At 38.7% G+C, this 18,700-nt stretch overlaps 1 protein-coding gene across 1 annotated transcript; it reads left to right on the plus strand.

Moving 5' to 3' along the window:
- Positions 1-5,564: 5,564 nt before the first annotated feature.
- Smp_169760 (hypothetical protein) lies at positions 5,565-16,048 on the plus strand (the record flags this gene model as incomplete). The annotated part of the gene is made up of 3 exons (XM_018792628.1): positions 5,565-5,582; positions 15,632-15,794; positions 15,936-16,048. The coding sequence occupies 3 exons, from the start codon at positions 5,565-5,567 to the stop codon at positions 16,046-16,048; spliced, it is 294 nt and encodes a 97-aa protein (XP_018644377.1).
- Positions 16,049-18,700: the final 2,652 nt, after the last annotated feature.

Raw genomic sequence — 18,700 nt, forward strand, 5'->3', positions numbered from 1 at the left:
CAGGAAACTTGGAAAACGACAGTCATGAAACGGGTAGACAAACAAGGACGTGCAATGAAAGCAAGAAGAGGGATATCAACAGGTCTACTATCGATGGGGCAGGTAATAGCAATAGTGATGACATGCTGAAATTCAGCACCATCATAACGTCGATGGTAATAGACTCCCTCGAAAAAATGGGTCTTCCAGCACATGGTCCATGAATGCAACAGTGGTTCCCCAAAACCCTGAAGGGAATTGGACCCACGTTAACAGAGTTTAGAAATCCAGGCGCCACCGTTTAAGCTGGACATCCCAGGTATTGTACGGATATCAACTGGTGACTTGACCTCACAGTCTACCCCCAAGAATGTCCACCCGGCCATCAAAGAGCCAAGGAATCGAAAACGAGCTTCGACCTCCAAACAACAAGGTGCCGAACCTGGTCGGAAAACCTGAGAGATCAATAACGGTTCGTGATGGCTCTCTCATAATCATAAACCTTAAAGACAACACTGACCTTCCCACCTGTTTGAAAGACAAAAGTGACAGGATGCTCTGGGGAGAATTAAAGAAGAAGCTTGAACTTCCTAGAATAGAGCCTTTGATGGTCACAAGGTTCACTCAGTGAAAGGACTTTAACCATCAAAATCACCCGAGGCTACTTCTTGTAACAATCAAGAATGCTTCCGACGTAGAGGACGTCCTGCTAGCTAGTCACTTACTGAAATCCAATGGGAAAGTAAGAATGCTGCCTGACATACCGCGTTCTGAGCGCAGTCTCATCCAGAACATCTCTTAGGAATCTCGCGAGAAGATTTTGCGCGGCAGAAATATCATCGTGCAAGGTGTACTAGAAAATACAGACCTTGGTCACACAAACTCTGATGTTGGGGAGTGGAAATTCACCAAGCAATCCTTGAAGCTCAAGAACATACTGAATCAACGTGTGACGAGACTAGCCAAGAAGGACGAATAATCTAGATCCTCGCTAATGAAGATAACTATCCCACCCTCCCATATGGCAGCTGCAACTCTGGAAACATTTCGTGTCAACAGATGTCGATTGCCAACTGGAATCCATATGCATCCGAATAGGCGACATGACGCCAGGATCAAGCACAAACGTAAGTTGGAGCTGAAAATTCCACTTGTGAATTGTCTTGATAATAAAAAAACGTGTAAAGGACAGGGGCTACCAACTCGGAAAACTTTGTATAGGAAAGCTGCCTGTCCATTCACGTAAGGCTCATACAGACAATTAGGAAGGAGAAGCTCACGCTTTTCGAATTGAAAGCATAAACCGCTTATATATGAACGCCGCGAGTTTACCAAGTAAAATGGATGAGCTATGTGAACTTAGCAATGCTAATAATACTCATATGATGGGAATATCTGCAACTTGGATATCTTCTTAGTTTATGGATCAGGAGCTAGCAATAACTGGAATGTCTTTATTTCACAGTGACAGAAAAACAGGAATTGGGGGTGGAGTATCCTTATACATTCGACCATGCCTAGAGGTACACCAAGTTCACAACCAAGAAATTATCAATCTTGATGAATCCGCATGGTGCTCAGTAAGATTGTCTACCACCTCGAGGTGTCTAATTGGGGTCATCTACAGGAAGCCCACTGCTGAAATCCAGTACGACCGTGTAGATCCTAATGACTCGACTAATAACGACGGTGACGCCGCTAACGTTTAGGCTGAACGATACTCTCGGACATTTCAACCGGCACACATTGATTATATTGATGAAAGCTTCATCTGCAACTACACAGGACTTTCCGAAGTGAACCTGAGAGCTAACTTGGTGTATCGGAAACTGCAGCGCCTAATAAAAGACATCTCTCCTGGTCCGGATATGGTTCATTCTGCTATACTGAGGGAAGCAGCTTCAATCCTGGCAACACCGCTTAGCGTGGTGTTCTCACACTCGCCAAGCCGAGGCAAACCACCGGAAATTCAAAAGCTGGCTCACATCACACCAATTTTCAAAGGAGGTCGACGCAGCGAACCTTCAAGTTACCGACCGGTGGCTCTACTCTCTATATCTTCAAAAATCATGGAGTCCCTGATATGTGACAGTAAACATGATTATTTATTATACCTAAACTTCTCACCCCAACAGCATGGTTTCAGGAAGGATCACTCTTGTATAATCAACTTGCTGACTGCTGTGGACAAAATGGACATCCATCCTTGAGCGCAAGTGGAGGATTGACGTCATTTGCCTAGATTTCTCAAAAGCTTTTGATAGGGTCAGCCATATATGTCTTATCAATAAGCTTGAACAATTGGGTATCAAGCCACCTCCAATTGACTGACTCATTTCATATTAAAAAATCGACATTTTAAGGTTGGGGTTAATTTCACTTTCTCTCAGGCTATGGAACAGGATATCAGCCGTCGGAGTCAAATAGGGAATTAGTGGTGGCGGAAATTTGTAGCTCAGGTGTATGATTTTGTTGGAGTTTTGTTCTCCGAACTGGATGTTTTGATCGTGAAGCTTTCATCGACATTCTAAACGACATCATCAGCATAAACCCCTACATCAGGTTTGTGCTGATGATGTCATTCAGAATGACGAGAAAGTGGATGTGTGTATGTTACGGTCGAAGCAACAAGAAAGAGAACTATCAATCGAGATAGACTTACTGTGCAACCTTGGTGTGATTGTGATTGACAGATTTGTTATTGTGGTTATCGACCGGCAAAACGAATACTTAGTTTGCATCTTTGAAATTGTTTAGACATTTTTTGTGGTAGTAAAAAAGAGCGTGTTTCCGGTTGATGGTGAGAAATCAACGAGGTTGAGTCAGATTCCAGTGGCCGTGTCACATCTGTGCCATTCATTACGAAACCATTCCTTAACTTATGACTTATTTGTTTGTGCCTTTGAAATTTTCTGCAGACAAATCCAAACTATTTAGAACAATATTTGGGTAATGACAAAACTCAAAGTAACTCGTGATTATCTAGGCAATTCAGACTGGCATGACGAGGGTTCCGATTGTCAAGAGCTGTATTAATCCTTTCAGCAGCAATTTCCACTGAATTTTAGCCGCTCCGGAAATGGATTGATTGTTGTCGTCAATTTTCCTTCTTTCTGGAATGTTGTATATTGGAACATATTGTAACTGCATTAGGTGTCACAAGTACTGAAAAGATGGTCTTTTTTATAATAAGATTGTTGGCGATGATATCAGAAGTTCGTACGATAGACACAAAACAATTAAAAAGTCAAAAGTCCATTTATCACTCTTTTGGCTTTCAAAGACTTTATATCCTAAAGTTTATAATGGATTTGCAATGTTTTTTGGATCTGCCATTTGTAACGTCTTCTTACCCAAGGATCCCAAAGCGCCTTCGGCTAGTCATGAATCCAGTAAAACTGATAACATGAGCATCAACATCGTGTACATACGAAAACACTTAAGCGATCTATTCACCACTTCAATTATATATGTCTCTTAACATTCAGTAAATATGAAATACGCGTTTTGTTTCCTGTCCATTTTTTTCAGTGAATGCTATATATAAGAGCATAATTTTGACTAGGAGCTTCGTCACAAGCTCCAGCTTTCACTTAGTCTCCCTCTACATGGAAAAATTTCTGCGCTACAACAGTATCCATCCAAAGCATATAGAGTAAGCATCAGATGACTAAGGTCACGCTCAGTCCTCATGCACTAAATGAGCCTGAAAACGTCTCATACTACTGGATTACTCGCTTTAGTCAAACACTGAACAAATAATAGTATCTTCAGAAGGGTTTTATTCCATGTATATGACTATAGATGTGCGAAAATCTCCAATTTCAACTTCACAAGTATCATGATTCCGTTTTTCTTTTTCGGACTCAACGTCTCTATTAGGCTTCTCTGTCGTTACATACATTACACCGGTCTTTTAGGCCTGTTTTCTGCTATCGCTCTAGTTTTATGAATGTAGATTCTGAATTTCACAATCTTCCTGACGCCGCTGAGTTTTTGAGAGCTGTTTTGGGTTCCCTTCACCTATCATATCATTTAGGCGGTTACTGTATCAAACTGCTGTCTTTTTGTTGCCACTCAATGAGAAGACTATTCTGTCTCCCGGGAAACAAAACCCATCCTCCACTTGTCAGGAGCGTTTATTTTTATTGATATGCAATTTGGAGTATAATCCCAGCGTATCTCGCATAATTGCCCCTTATACTTGGGCATTGATTTGTAGAGCGAACCGAAGTAACCCATACTAGTTTTTATGTATAATTTTGTCTCCTGATTGGAAAGAACACCTATTATGAAAAGAAATATGGCTGTAAACAAAAGTGATGATACAGTGCATGAAACGGATTCTAGCACATTACTTAGTCGTTCTAATCTAACTCATACTTAACATCATTAATACAGGTGTTTAAATGACGTCCTCTTGCAAAAAGGTGGAAACTCGACGAAAAACTATAATGTAGTATATAAAACAGCACAATTTTCGTGAATTTTCATTTTGTGTCAAGTTTATTTTAGGATTTCACGTATATTTCGTCATACTAACTGGTTATTTACGACAAAGTTAGATACGCTAAGTTCATTTGCGAGACTACTGCTCATTTTATCACTAAAGGTACTCAACTCCTATTATCACATTCTTTTCTTAATAATACCATCCAGTGCTGTAACTGTTTACACCAAATTTTCCATCCTGAATATTACCGATCAAACTAGTCTGTTAGCAGGTGTTATAAATTGCTGACTAGAAATAATAATATGCTCACTAGTGACTGACTCCATGAGGTAATTCCTGGAGTTCTAGTGGGAAGTCGTGACTAGTGGAGCTAATCCATGTCAGGTAGAGACAGGTATCTACCTCAGTACAATGGAAGATGGTCGCGCGATTTCGTGGATTGGTTGAGGTTAGACATTAACACCGTTGCATGCCGGCTGGCTCAGTGGTCTATCGGTTAAGTACCCTGGCGTGAGACTGGTAGATCCTGGGTTCGAGTCTCGCGAGGCGATGTCGTGGATGCGCACTGCTGAGGAGCCCCATAATAGGATGAAACGGCCCTCCAGTGTTTCCAGGTTTTCCATGGTGGTCTAGCTTCAATTGACTCATGATCTCAACTATATAAAATAATAATTCTCGCGATATAGCCCGTGAGTTTCTGATCACTGGTAGTGAACAATCTACCATGAATCTAGGGATTTTAGGAATACTTTATGTACAAATTTCATTATTGACAAACAATTTTGATATATTCCTGAAAAACTTGGTGTTAACATAATGAGAATGCGAAAATCTGCACGTAATAACCAGAATCCACTATTCCGATGCTTGGACAGAAAATAATCAGTCCTACTTCTGCCAGGATCTAAACACTTGAAAAAGACAGTAAATGGATTCCCTCATTATTTACACGTCAGATCCAGTGAAAAAACAGCGGAAAACTACTTAACGGAGAACAGTATTGTTTGAATATGGAACGCCACCCGTATGCTGATATTGTATTTTGTCAAGGAAATTATCCTCGTCACTACTCAAGATGGCTGAAGAAGCATGGTGAAAATTTTTCAGTTCCTATGCTTACTCGTCACATCAAATGCGTTTCAAGAACTCAGGTGAGTTCATTCAAGTTTCTGTTATTAATGGTAGTATTATTAACATCAAAGACTATAGTGAATCTTACTCCGAGACAGAATCTCAAATACATTCAGTGAACCTGCAAAGTTTTGCAAGGGAGTACAAAATGCTAGACACCCGTTAAGACTGTGGTGTATGTGACTTTTGTGTGCAATGACGATTTCTCTATACAAGACTCCGCAATTACTTTTAATTACAGATACATTACTTTTAAGCCCCTTCACTACCACATCTGTGAATTGGGCATTGGTCTATTTTTTCTACAAAAGTCCGAATCCGATGGCTTTGAGAATAAACAAACCAAATATCCATCCCGCTAATAAACAACTTTCCTTATACAAACCTTGACTTCCCTTCCCTCATTTGAACTCACTTCACCATGTTAAATATCACAAGCCATTGTTCATTGCCACTGCATTTTCCCTTCTGGAGCCTCTGATCACAATTCATTCGAGCAACAAGTCTTAGTATGAATTTAGCCCAGTTTATCACACCTTTGTCTGTTCAACTAGAAAATGTTAGACATGATTTAGCTGTCCTATCCAAGTGCCTGATTGCTCCTTTGTTTCTCTTTTTTCCGAATCTTGCTCTGAAAACACAGCTATGGAGCTACTGACGCCTGAAGCAAACGTGACGTACGCGTTTACCCGGCAAAGTAGAAAAGTCAGGTCTTTCAAGGCCACCCGATGTTCCGTTTCAACGACCTTGAACGACTTGACAAGAGGCGATCTTTAAATATTTTAATTGCTGAAGGTCTGCTACGTGTACGTTGGGTTGCACGATTATCAAGTTTTCTCACATGCAAATGGTCTTTTGCTGCAGCAAAACCACAAAATCACGGCGAAGAACGTTGGTTTAACTCCTTCTGTCTTGTAGTGCACACGTTGGACCGAATGTTGCTTCGTAACTCCCCAATCTCCCCATTCTGGGCAAAATTTTGTCCGGTTTGGGTAAATCTCGGGGATAATATAGATCGAAAGCCTCCTGTTCCGTTGTTCTGGAAGCAAAACGAATTGAGATCAGGTGTAACTTGGATCTTGGATAAATTGTAATATGCCGGTGTCCTTGCAGTCGTATGCTATTGTCATACATAAGAAGACGAACTCTTACAAGTGAGCTTGATCATTTGCGAAATATAAACCGTATGGTCTATCATATTCCTAGACATTGCAGACATCTTCCAAAATAACAACAATTTCACTACGCAGACTAAGCAAATAGTATGTACAAATTCAACGAAGTCAATGTTTACTTAAAAATCATCAATAAATAGGTAAGACTAGCTTCTCTAACGCTTGTCTTTGCGTAGTATTCTTTACGATAGAAACTATGGATTGGAATACAACAAAGTGTGCAGACGTGATAGGAATTGTTTACTATAAGAATTTCTTTATAGTAGTATTCTTAAGTTAATCCAACTTGTAAACTGATTTTTCTGCATCAAATGCTCCTGTTTCTGCACCAGTAGTAATGATGCATCAATGAACTTTTTCCCAGTTTTTATTTTCGTCTTTTCCGTAGTTTCATCGAGAGATATACCGATAGTCATAACGGGCAATTGTTTGTGAAAATTAAAAAAAACTACCAAGTGTTTGCTTTGTAAGTACCCATTTTGTTACGAAAACTTGTAGTACTGCATCGGTTCGGACGTTTCGCTAGAATGTTGAATTGTTTACACAAGTTTCTTCACTACGACAGTACATTTGAATGGATGCTCGTAGTGGCACTGTTTCCTAACCAAATGGTCTTCAAAGCCAAGCATATAATGACTGAAGAGATGTATATTTAGCATGTAACACTCGGAGAGGGTCGGCAGTGATAGACGAGGAAACATCCACTCAATCGGATGGCATGGCTTAGCCTTGCAGACGGGCTCATTAGGTGTAACTTATATTATAAATATATATTATTCTACCCCCAGCATAAATGTGTTCTTCAGAAGTACGAAGTATCGTTGTTAATTATGACGATACGATGGGTCAGTGTAGATAGGGCTGCGATTTCTACGTAAAACCTTACAGATTAGGCAATCACAAGATAAATATACCCTTTCGGGACTAGGTCTATTATCAAGGTCGTATAAGTACCGAACAAGACTTTAATTATACGTACTAACGAGATTTATAATCCAAAAACCTGTACAGTTATTATATTTATATTTAGACAATTCAATAGATAAATAAACGTGGCAGTAGTCAATATAAAACACAGTTATCGTCAACTTGTAAATTGTTTTTCCACATAATCCACCATATTCAGAAATACGCTAAGTTGTTCACCGGCACACAATTAATTATTAGAAAAGTTTGAGCCTTTCAATCAGTTGACAGAAGCCGAAGATTGCATATCGGAAAACGTATGAGGACCTTTTCAGCTCCATGCAATTCTGAAAAAAACAAACTAATCATGAAACAAACTATTGAACTTCATTATAAGTACCAAATTCAATAAGTAAATGAAATAGCAGCTGACGGGACGTACTTATGAGTGTCTTACTTGTCGTAAACAGTACTCTTCATTTTCTAACCCTGCAAGAATTTCATCTGGTTATTTGGTATTAACAAAGAAAATGAAGGCACCAACGAATTCAAAAGCTTAAATAAGTAATATGAAATCTGAGGAAAATCCAATTACAACGTTCATAACACTGTTAGCAATTCACTTTACATACAGTAACGAAATAACTAGTAAGCAATATCTAGATATTACCCGTCAACATGCATTAAAACTATGTTTATGACTTGGCCAATGATTTCGGATTCTGTTGACAGAAATTTATTTGTTAACCCTATAAGAGACACATCATAAACTAGCATTAATCACGATATGTTTTGGTCACCATGTTCAAAAACAAGCACGAGTCGCGTTACTTGCAAAGAATATTTGGCTAATTTATGTGGCACTTACAGTAATGTTTCATACAATTCCTGTAAATGTTCAGAAAGTGGGCAGAAAAGGTTATTAACGTCAATTGTAACTCATACAATTTTCCTTCTCAGATACGTTACATAATAATATGTCAGTTCAGTCGAGAACAACTCCGCCAGTAGCTCTTTTAGAGTTACTGCCGGTCCCAAGTCCACATCAAAGAGGAGGGTTGAGTATGGGGTTGGCGACCTATCTTGCAAAAAACTAATTCGTTAAAAAAACGCTAGTCAGAAAAATAATTCAAATCATTTAAACTCTTACCTGGAAGTCGAAGGAAGAAATGTGACGCCTCATGATGAAAGCCGAGATTTTTCGGAAGTCACGAGACCGATGCCCCTTCTAACGACCAGAGCCACAATTTTTATAGGTATATGGAACGTCCGGACGATGTGAGAGAGCGGAAAGACCAATCAAATAGCGACGAAAATGAGGAGATACAAATTGGCAGTACTTTGAATCGGCGAAACTCATTGGACACAAGCTGAACAGCAAAGGCTAGATACGGGAGAGATGCCACTGTACTCTGGTCACGAAGAGGAAAATGCTCCACACACTGAAGTAGTTGCTCTGATGCTGTCCAGAGAAGCACGAGATGCACTTGTAGGATGGGAATCTCATGGACCAAGGAACATCAGAGCCTCCTTCAAAACAATGAAGGAGGGGATCACAATGAATGTCACCCGATGCTATGCACCCACCAACGATAGCGACGACGACGATAATTATCAGTTCTACTCTAGGCTGCAATCAATCATAGCTAAGTGCTCAAGAAAAGACCTCACCATCCCGATGCGAGATCTAAATGCTAAAGGCGGAGTGGACAAAACGGGATATGAAGATATATTTGGACGACATGGACTAGGAGAGAGAAATCAAAATGGGGAGAGATTTGCAAATATATGTTAATTCAACAATTTGGCTTTATACTCCTCTAAAGTCAGACACAGAAGTAACTACAAAAATGCTTCACACTCTATTCAGAAATATTTGGGAAGAAAAACAAGTACCGATGGACTGGAGAGAAGGACACCTCATCAAAACATCAAATAAAGGAGATCTGAGCAAATGTGAGAATTACGGAGGCATTACACTACTGCCAGTACCAGGAAACGTTCTCAACAGTATTACTGGAATGGATGAAAAACGTAATAGATGCTCGACTTCGAGATCGACAGGCTGGATTCCGTAAGGATCGGTCGTGCACAGACCAAGTTACGACACCACGGACCATCATGTACCGATCAGTTGGACGGAACTCGTCAGTATATATCAATTTCATCGTCTATGAGAAGGCATTTGAGAACACTATAGGAACTTGTTCCACACTAAGGAGTTCCTGAGAAAGTTGTCAACATGATCCGGGACTCATACAACAGACTACAGTGTGGAGTCGTGCATGAAGGACAGCTGACAGATGCGTTTCCAGTAAGGACCAGAGTCAGACAAGGCTGTCTACTCTCCCCCTTCCTCTTTCTTCTGGTGATTGACTGGATTATGAAGACCTCGACATCTGAGGGGAAGCACAGAATACAATGGACATCTCAGAAACAATTGGACGATTCGGACTTCGCAGATGACGTAGCCCTCCTATCTCATACACACGAATAAATACAGGCGAAGACAACTAATGTAGCAGTAGCATCTGCATCAATAGGCTTCAACATACACAAAGGAAAAATCAAGATTCTCAAATGCAACACGGAGAACACCAAGCCAATCACACTTGGTGAAGAAACTTTGGAAGATGTGGAAACATTCACGTACCTGGGGAGCATCATTGGTGAACAAGGAGGATCAGATGCAGATGTATCGACGAGGATTGGCAAAGCAATGACAGCATTTCTACAACTAAAGAACATATGGAACTCAAAACAACTCTCAACTAATTTCAAAGTCAGAATCTTCAATATGAACGTGAAGACAGTCCTATTGTATGAAGCTGAAACGTGGAGAACTACCACATCCATCGTCAAGAAGGTACAGGTATTTATAAACAGTTGTTTACGCAAAATACTCAACATTCACTGGCCGGATACCACCAGCAACAGCCTTTTATGGGAGAGGACAAACCAGCTTCCAGCTGAAGAGGAAATTAGGAAAAGACGTTGGAAGTGGATCGGATATACATTGAGGAAATCACCAAACTGCATCACGAGGCAATCTCTAACTTGGAATCCAGAAGGGAAGCGGAAAAAGGGAAGGCCAAAGAACACCTTATGCCGGGAAATAGAAGCGGATATGAAAAGGATGAATGTTAACTGGTAAGAACAGAAAAGGATTGCCCAGGATAGGGTTGGGTGGAGAATGCTGGTGGGCGGCCCATGCTCCTCAACGAGGGCTAAGTAATTAGGTCAATCAGTCGAAAACTATGATACTTATAACGGATAGAACTGTTTACGACTGTATATTGGCAATTTATATACTATCTACAAACAGTTTAATGCTCAATTGCTTCAAACTACATTTATAAACAACAACCAACACCCGTGTTCATCACTACCATAATTAGGGAGGTGAATCATATGTAAATGATTTTAGAGCTCATTTTCTCTTGAAACTCTGATTTCGGTGTATTTTTGGACTTCATGAATGGTAAATTTCACTTGCCTGAGTTTGCATTGCTACAATTAACCAAATGAGGTTTACTGAACATTCACCCAGGCTGTGAACAAAAAATACATCAAGCTATTAAGAGACTGGAATAAACGCTATGTAACGAGCACAAAGATTATGAATATTGACGTATGACGAAAAAAGTGCTGTTAATAGCTGATCAATAACGCCACCCAAAATCCTCGACAACGTGTAACATGTGAGTGAGGACCCAAGGCATGGCTTTTCGACAGTGTCCGTTTTCCCAACATATTTCACATGAAGCGCTCTACAAATATACTTTGTAAAAAATATAAACTTAAAAAATGTATTGCGTAAATACTTTGCTCGACCAGAATTCTAACACAAGTGTGCCAACATTGGATCTGGTGTGTAACATGGACACGATTTCACCTTGGAAAATATTTTGAAGGCCGTACTCAGTGTAATGCCATAGCATAAACCTAACGCTCCAAGACATCTGCACGAATGAACTGTTATTTGCTTTTATTGGTATAATCTATATAACGACCCTACTTGGGGAGCATACTGTGAGACAATAAATGTTGCAATTTGTAGATTATGCCTGCAAAAATGTCGTGTACCTGCCCTTGCAGAAATATATTATTATTAAAACTCCTACCTATCATCAATTGATGTTTTTACCTGTTGTAGAGGCAGTATCAATGTAAATTTGTTTGTTTCACGCTTGAAGTTTCTTTGTTAGTACCTCGTCTATACCTCTTCGTACGTTCCATACTTTGTTATTGGCCATTTCTGTCTTCTATCTTATTTAAAATTCGAAAAGAGTCGGTGAATGAACAAAGGGAACAGATTTAATGTTCTAAAAAAGCACACTTATCTGATCACATTTGATATTTTTCACGATCTCGTGGATTTCAAAGTTCGTTATATAGCGGTGCAATTGTTTAACCTTGTATACATTAACTCTACAAGGTCTGTATTTGTGACTTAGTCTGTCATACAAGTCGGTGATGGGTTGTGTTCACTTAATATAAGGTACGTGTAGGTGCTGTTCAAAGCCAGATTCTCTTTGTTTACAAATTATCCATTATTTCAGTAAATGGACCATTAAAAGGGAAGAACAATACTCTCTTAGTACCCAGAGGTGTAAAAAGGGTACTGAGATAAGAACATCTTATAAATATGCGGATTATGTGTCACCAAAAAAACTACATAGAGTATAGGTAAAAACCAGAACCCTAAACTACAGGAGCGTTTCGTAGGTCACATATATAGTGAAAAGATAGAACGAAGGCCTCGCTTTCGATATACTTGATTCTATTCTTCCAGTCACATATCTTAACCCGAAGGCGTACGAGAAAAGCAGACATACTACTAAGGCTACTTTAGAATGGAAATAGATGGTAATAATAGATCAGTTAGTGACTGGTTGATAGAAAGTCTGCCTTACTATCTTAGCCTGAAAAATATCGTCAAGAGGTTCCTGCGTAAGCCGGAAAACTGTCCGTAAAAATTTCCTAGTAAGATAAAACCATCTAATAAAGGTTATAACTAAATCAAATCCGTTATAATTTAGAGCAAGTTCTGGAAACTAAATAAAGTTGACCAGATATTAGAGGACTGAAGCAGCTAAACATTGCTTATCGTCAGATAAATCACTAGCAATATATATATATATGTAGGCTAAATAATTGTGTACAAGGGAGGGCGTACGACTAGACATCACTGGTGTTGAGGGGTTAACGAATCAAATAACAGAGAACATAGGAGACATTTAGAGTTAGGCGGAGATGAACTATAAATTAGGTAATCAAGCGTGCATCAAAAAGTTAGGTGAGTATTCAGGCGAACAGTGGACAGTTTGACATGAATTTGAGAAAAAATGGCATGTATTCGGTCGAAGAGTACACAAATAAGCAACTTGTGAAACACAGGGCAACAAAAAGGGGAGATTGCGCATTATTTCTCCATGACAGTAGATGTTTCGGCACGTTTATCTACAATTTATGACGGACCGTTGCTTTTATATAACCGTTGCTGACCCTCATTTTTCTCTGCCTGGTAGCTTATTAAAACAAATTTTCGACTTCACAATTTCGTCATCTATCGTACGTTCTGTATGAAGGCAATCGGAGACTGACGTTCATACCACTATGACCGTATGTCAAGCTTTTTTTCCAAATGCAAACGAGAAGCGTAGCCAAACTTCCAATCTTTGTTTAAATACTTAGTTTCATTCTGTTGTTATGACTGTGATGTCGACTACTTTTTGAACTTACATAACACGTACAACAAATAATTTTGTGGAAAATAAATGATTTTATTCTGTTAAAAACCCGTAACAATCAGCAGTAAATCTAATTTATGCTATCTGGTCAGCTACAAAGACTGTTTCCAAAAGATAATGAAGGAAATAAAGAGTGACATCCAAGAATCTGGCATAACCAGTTAGTATCAAGAAGAGAGCGTCAGTAAGTCAGCTAGGTAGTATCAGATCATTGCAGAGATACTTTCGACATAATAGAGGTTCCTGATCGTAAGCGGACCATCTCCTTAGAACGTGATCACGAGCTTGCAACCACAGTGAGTCTAGGCACAAACTCACAGAAAATGCGATACTCAATCAAGTGAAACGCAACTCGCCACCTTATGCGAAGACAAATTGATGCAATTATTACAGAGGCTTTACTAAAACTGTTTGCAACATATGCTCGGTCCCACCTTAACGTACAGAATGTCGTTGGGCCCCCTCTCTTCAAAAGAGATATAAGTCTCTTAGACCTAGCACAGAGACCAGAAATCAAGTTATTGATAGGGTTAAAACATAAATCATATCTAGGCAGACTCCAACACTAGTAAATATCCTCCATGAGCTACAGGAGAACAAGAGGTGACTTGACTGGAACGCTTTACCAGAACAAGTGGTATCAGCACCATCAGTGAACATTTTCAGGAAGAAGCTGGACCTTCACTGGAAGGAAATCTGACAGGATTAACACAGGTTCATCAACCTACTATCCTTATTACTGAAGACTGATAAGGTCATACAACATCTTAAGGGCACCGAGCCATCCCAAAAGGAACATATTACCAGAACTTCATCATTACGCTCCTCCAGGCAGCTATCGAAAGATTGCACATCAAAGAATGAACACCGAGGTACGCGCTTAGTTTTGTCGTTAAAGGGTTGTCCATTTGAAATGCTCTCTCAGATTAAGTGACCACAGTCCCATTACTGAGTAGCTTTAAGAGAAGACTTGACAAATAGGTACTCACTCATGGATAACCATCTCCATCTCGAACCAGCTGTGTCGAATGCATGCTTCATAAACTAATGCGGTTATAATTACAAAATATCAGTATCTACTTCCTAGCCCCCAAATGCCTTGATATGGCCGAGAGTGGGGGAGTCCGCTCTCCCGCTCCAAATGCTCTCACATGGCCACGCGTATATAGCCTCTGTCAGGGAAGTCCTACTCACTGCCTTCTCGCACCACCGGTGTTGTTTACAGAATTGAGGGAACGAAAAGCGAATGACCGACGCCTTAACGAAGGATCCACCTAGGGGAGCTGGGAAACCCTGATTCCAAATCAATGGTGTACACGGGCTCCAGTATCCTGAGGGAACAAATGGTGTATGAATCAACCATTGATCACCGGCTACCATGGGAATGCATCTCCTGACGATGCTCCACTGCCTTGTGGATCAGACCTTTAGGTCAAAGGCTCGGGGTGTGGCCCCTCAAGAAAACCACCTGCTTCAGTTTGGGCACCTGGACAGTATCACAGCCCTCACACAAATCGAGTGAGATTTGTGTGGCGCATATATATCTGGTGCCACTTTATAGCAATATTTGTGTTTAAATAAATAAATAAATATCTCCCGTATTATTATCTCCGTTTCTCCTCTTATTTTCTTCAACTCCGTCCTCTTACACATTATCAATCAAGTAAATTATTTATTTATTCCTAAGACAGTTATCTTCCCTTAGTAAACGAATTATCACTTCATTATTTTCACATTACAAACAACCAACCTCCTGCTTGGTAATGTGATAGCTGCTGGTATCCAGAAATTCTACTGCCCTGAGACAAACACACTCACCCAATCTGCAAGGTATACAACTTCTCAAGTAAATACCAAACTCAGGAGTTAGTTTAGTCGAGTGGTTGGACTACTACTCATTGGACATTACCAAATATCTGAGATCGTACCGAAACAAGAAGAAGCGAGCGCGAAGAAAACAATCAGTTTATACAAGCTTGTGACAAAGATATCGAGTATTGAACAATATAAATTATCTTACCCACGAACAGGTCGAACTAGTTGTTGTCAGAAAGATTACAAAGTTGAGAGATAAGTATGTCATCAACTAGTAGATCATTCATATGGATCAGGTTTGGAGGTAATACAGCAAATATAGTGCTAACATCATTTTGTAGAAAACAAGAAAGTATTAGTAAATATGTGGTGTTCCTTTGAAATTCTACTCAACTATATCGTTACTGTTTGCGACATAGACCCTGAAAGTATGTGTCTATTTAACAAGCATTTACGAAAAAGTCACATTTGACTTATGTGACACTTCAGGAAGGCTTTTAGGATTAAGTGATTCACAAAATTACCAACAAACTGTCCAAAGTATTGAAGGTGGTGGTGTCTACATTCTTGTAGCCATTGAAGGTAAGCATAATAGTTAACTTTTCAGCAATAAGGAGACAAGTCAGATCAACAAATGAATATCCGACCTATGCTTGAAAACTTTGAACAGTACTACCCTAACTTAACAGGTGATGTGTTTTATCAACTAATATCACATTACAGACCAAATATTACAAAACCTCCATGACAAATCGGAAAGATATTCCAAGAAAAAACATATGAAGCGGACACCGCTGCCAACAAAGGTGACAACTAGCAGGAAGACAAAAAAGTAGAGCAAAATGAAAATATAATCTTGTAATCTCGGCCTTACCATTGCTCATAACACATATGTCAACACGAAAAAAAGATGTACAAATGCAAATGAAAACGACATTTCAGCCTTTTTCCCATACAGTGGATTGCTGCTTGTCTGCCAGTTTGTTGGGTTATGTCGGTAATACTAAACCAGTTTAGATCCTTAGAAAAAAAGATTATAAGACTAGCACTTCAATTTGTAGGAACACTCAATGTTAAAATACTACTAAGTAGTAAAGCCAGGCAGAATTGATTGACACTTTAAAGAGCAAGTTATAATTGCATTATTAATTTCAAATATTAATACAATTAGGTTTGTGACACCTAAGAAGTAGACGAAAGTCCTACGATCTGACAAGACCACTCCCTATTACTACAGAAAAAGTCACCTTAAGTCCTATGTTCTTTTGAATATATATATACGCAGAAATACCGGATGCATCCGATTTTTATCAAGTAAAAAGCGATCAACTTTGTATATGAAAATTATAGCGCTCGTACCCAGCTTACATTACAGAAATCGAAATAGATGTCCACAAATTATTAATTAGTATCATTTAACTCGAAACACGCCTAAGACTTTACCATTTCACACATCGTTGACTACCTCTAAAGCAGAACCCGAAAACCACTTTTGTGTCCTGTCATTAAATACATCGTAATATATTTGTTTCTTTGCAGTCAAAACAATATAATTCTCATTTGCCACTGACCCACGAACACACATATTGATATGAGTTAATAATAAACCCATAATAAAAGTTTCTAAGTGGTTATACTAGAAGCTTAAAGTTATTTGAAAGAATGCACAAATTTGCAGACTCTAAGTACCAATGTAGGCTTCTAGAACTTGTTATTGTGTTAGGCATTCTCGTAATACCACTTTATTTACACACCCTCCAAGTTGAGATTATTACCTCACTTCAGCATCACGCTAGATAAACTTAAAAAGTACGTTTACTGAAGGAAGAGAATTTAAATGTGGTTTTAGGACTAGAAGGATAACTTTTCAATGGATGTGAATCTATACACGAGCTTGTCATTAATTGTACAATACCTCAGGACAAACTCAAGTCTCAATTTTACAGACCAACAAAAAAAGTCCATAAAACTCAAACTGTGAAAATCAGTTCAAATTACTGGTGGTCGCATAAAAATTCCTATACCTAGAACAGTTTGTCCTCAGGGCTTACGAAAGTATATAACTATTGAGCATATAATAATACCAATATATACGAAACACGTTTTGAATAAAATAAATAACTAAGCATAAAGCATCACGGAGATAAGATATCCCAAGTCATCCATGACAGTGCGTGTTTTCAAATATACAGACCGATAACGTTCTTGATCCCATTTACAACTAAGATATTTTTTTCTAAAGAATAAGTGTGTAGAAGTTGTTAATTATACTTACAAGCACAATTGTCTAATAATATCTAACTAAAGATGTGAATTCTGGAAATTTTGGAGTACATATGTCAATAAATGTTCATGATGAACGTGAGAATCTGAAAACTCTCCAGGATGCCGTGACATAACCAATTGAGAATTGTATAGTGATCAGCTAATCTTATAGGACACAAGCAATTACTGAACAGTGAGGTATATATTGATTGAGTCAACTTGTTGTTAAACAGGGTGGTAGTTTTACATTATCATCTTAAGATGTAGATTCCTGTTTATTGAATGAAGTCAAACGTTAATGTACAACAAATACGTTGAGGACACAGCAAATACGTGTAACTAACATAATAATATATGGAAAACTACAAAATAATACAAACTCTAAATCATCTTTCCGGAGTTCATATTTTAGAATTTGTCAGTATACGCTAAAGTTTCACATCAGAAATTTGTTGTTAAGTTATGAGTTTCGAAAATCTTATTTCATTTGGAAGTATTCACTGAAGTAAGATGTCTAGTATGTTGATGCGTTTGCACTTTTACAGTGCACTCTCCAGAATTTTACTCCATATTTGAACTTAATAACACTTAATACCAGGATGATAGTTCTTTCGCATCAAAGCATTTCGAAAGTATATAAAACAGTTCCAACAATACACGAGTGTCAAAACTCTAATAGATAAGCAGAAAATGAATTCGATCAGCAATAAAGAACTAAACAGACATGACAATGGTCTCTACTCATGGACCGGTCCTACAGACCAGTTGCAGCCTGAATAACTGTGACCTATCAAAATGTGAAGCTGGGTGAAATGAAATCGAATCAGCCAGGGAGCTGAAGCTCCTTTAAGATTATAGGTACACCTAGCTGACGAGTGCTAAGTAACACGAAACTTAAGCCTAGGGTTTTCTGTCGACTACGTCCAGCTACCTAACACTCATCAAGACTAAATATACAAATATACCTAGATAATTAATTTAACTATCATCTCACTTCAAATAACAAAGTCGAAGTAATATCAAAACAACCACGAAACAGACCCATTTAATTCAATTCAACTAAAAATCATAGATCATTTCAACTCTACAGAAACGTCAAAAACTAAACAACTATTTTGGAAAAAAAGAAGATTCACTTCTACTATCCACTTAATAAGTATCTCACGAGGTACAAACATATATAACAGTATATATTACGGCAAAAATGGATGGATTTTTAAACC

Source organism: Schistosoma mansoni, assembly GCF_000237925.1.
Source record: "Schistosoma mansoni, WGS project CABG00000000 data, supercontig 0235, strain Puerto Rico, whole genome shotgun sequence".
NCBI classification, from domain to species: domain Eukaryota; kingdom Metazoa; phylum Platyhelminthes; class Trematoda; order Strigeidida; family Schistosomatidae; genus Schistosoma; species Schistosoma mansoni.